At 33.2% G+C, this 2,633-nt stretch overlaps 1 protein-coding gene across 1 annotated transcript; it reads left to right on the top strand.

The window, feature by feature from the left end:
- Nucleotides 1-9: 9 nt before the first annotated feature.
- Nucleotides 10-2,539, top strand: LOC112458416 (the record flags this gene model as incomplete). Its single annotated transcript, XM_025022038.1, has 5 exons — nt 10-109; nt 540-748; nt 1,675-1,761; nt 1,843-2,000; nt 2,392-2,539. Coding segments are annotated over 5 exons (702 nt in total), but the record flags the coding sequence as incomplete, so codon positions are not given.
- Between the last annotated feature and the right edge of the window lie 94 nt (nt 2,540-2,633).

Genomic DNA, 2,633 nt, shown 5'->3' with positions numbered 1-2,633 from the left:
GCTTCTATTCTATTGACTATCATAAAGACAAAAGGATACTTTTCGATAAACTTGATGTTCGAAAACTATATTAATGTTTGGGGGATTTATTGTCAGCAAGGTTTGTCAGGTAACGTTTACTAGAGACATTTAATATTTGTCTAGCATAATATTTTCGTCTTATTAGTCACGTTTTAAGCAATTGTGTGATGCATCGATATGTGTCAATATATGCTAATATGTCAATATGCCATATAGAGGAAAGTCCCCTATTATGAGATATAGGCTTCTGATAAGTGATAGCGAGGTGTTTCTGCTAAACTAATGGGTTCTATTTGTTGGTTTCATCATAAACTTATTGCCCTTAAAGTAAAACCTGTTTAGTGGAAAATTCATTATTCGATCGTGCGTGCACTCGCCTTCTACATTTTTCAATTCTGCACATAAACTTCCGGCAATCACGCAAAATAGATATGGTATCTCATAACAGGGGACTTTCCTTTACATATATATGTATATTTGACACCATAATATAATGCACATGTATATTTTATGCAAAGAATTTCTCAGCGAGTCATCGATGAGACTGGCTTTTTTCTCGATTTCTGCTTCGTCGATTGTAATTTTGGCCACTTACTCCGCCTCGTTTATCAGCAATCTAGTTCTCTGTACGCCCAAACTGCCTTTTTCCACTCTGGAGGGTTACGTTAAGGATGGGTCTTACAAATTAATTGTGGTGCGAAATAGCGCCGAGTACGACGTTCCTACTGTGAGTTTGCCGTTACTTATAAAGCGCAGAAATTATATTCTTGCGAAACAGTAATTTGTCAGTCATAGTAATTTCGATTAAAACGCTCGCAAATAAAAACACAGTCATGTAGCCGAGAAAATTTTGAAAGCATTATAAAATTAATATTATGCATGACATATACAAATATAAGTTTAGTAATTTTTTTGTAGAAAACGTAATTTTAAACGTTAAAGAAATAATTTTGTAGGAAATATATACTGTTCTTAAATTTTTTTTGTATTTTTATAATGTAAGTATTTCTGGCAAAAGTTCGTAAAGAAGAGATCATATTTCTATTATAAGGTAAAGGTACCAATACCCGGACGCTTAAAAGCATAATAGGTGTATCAATACCTGGACACATACCTATGTCTGGATACCTTTAAAAAAATATCAATTTATGGAAAGAAACGTTTGGATACTATAACAAAAGTTTCAAACTACAAGAAGAAATATTTTTATCTTTGATTTTAATTCTCGTTATATTATACTTATATAAATAATAAAGGTGTCCAGATATAGGTACATATGGCCGGGTATTGGCACCTTTACCTTAACTGGAAAAAATAGTATATTGTACAACTAGTGGGACAAGTGGTCGATTCTGAATAAGTGTGAAGTTGGTCACACGAGCGAAGCGAGTGCGACCATCACACTCATTTGGGCTCGACCACTCTTCTTACGAGTTGTTCATACTATTTTTCTTAACAAGAGCGTGAAACAGGCCGCTTTTCGCGCTTGTTTTACAATTTCATTTCTCCACTAGTTGAGAAATGACTCCATTTTTCAACTAGTGAAGAAATGGATCGTTTTGCTTACTCAAAACAAGCGCGAAAAGCGACCCATTTCACGCTCGCGTTAAAAAAAATCTTTTCCTTTAAATAATTCTTTCTCAAATTTTGCAGCATGTCAAGGATCCCGTTTTCCTGCAAATGTACGAATTGTTAGAAGAGAAGTATTTGCCGCTGTCAACAACAAAGGGATTCGAGAAAGTTAGCGATATTTCTTAATTAATGAAATCAACGACGTTAAGTTTCATTAAGTCGTTCATTTTTATATCAATTCTTACGCAGCTCTGCGAGAGAAACAAGTTAGCGCTTTACGCGGCTGAGGTATATGAAGAGCTTAACATTATACCGTGTAAAGTCGTATATATTGAGACCGGAAGAATCGTCAATTTGGCGATAACTCTAACGAAAGAAAATCCTTACACTGGCCTCATGAATTACCAGTAAGTCCTAATGTATATATTTATTTACAAAGATATATTTTATTATTTAATATACATTTATTGTTTGGAAAACTGTCATCCTTTATCGTACTATGTACGTAATTGTTTGATGTTTATAAGTTGAGTGTTTGTTGATGCATATGATAAATCGATGAATTTTATAAATAGCATTATCTCTTAAAAATATAATTTTTAATTACTTTTAAGGTATAAATTTCATATATTTGGTCTTATAAACATTTATCTAAGGATGCGAGAATGTTGTTAAATTTTAATGTCGTTGAAATCACAAAATTACAAGAAATGTATTATATTCAGATAGAAACTACTCTTACGACTGCTTTTCTTTCTTCGAGAATAAATACTCTAAATATTTTTTCACATTTTTCAGCTTGCGGAGATTTCAGCTTAATGGCGTTATAAACAAATTGAAAAACAAATTTCTTATAAGAGATAATCCGAATAAAGTTTCTCTAATTTACGGTTTGGTCGAATTAAGCGATGTAACGCCAGCTCTGACGATGTTGGCGGGCTGTATGGTACTGGCACTTTTTATCTTGATAATCGAGAAAGTGTATTATTCGTTTAAAACTCGATCTAAGAACAACAACCCGAGCAGAAATCCTGGCAAGC

The sequence above is a fragment of the Temnothorax curvispinosus genome, unplaced genomic scaffold (assembly GCF_003070985.1).
Source record: "Temnothorax curvispinosus isolate PA1 unplaced genomic scaffold, ASM307098v1 QBEX01008863.1, whole genome shotgun sequence".
Lineage (NCBI taxonomy): Eukaryota > Metazoa > Arthropoda > Insecta > Hymenoptera > Formicidae > Temnothorax > Temnothorax curvispinosus.
Note: the sequence above shows the minus strand (reverse complement) of the source record. Positions and strands in the feature narration are given on the sequence as shown.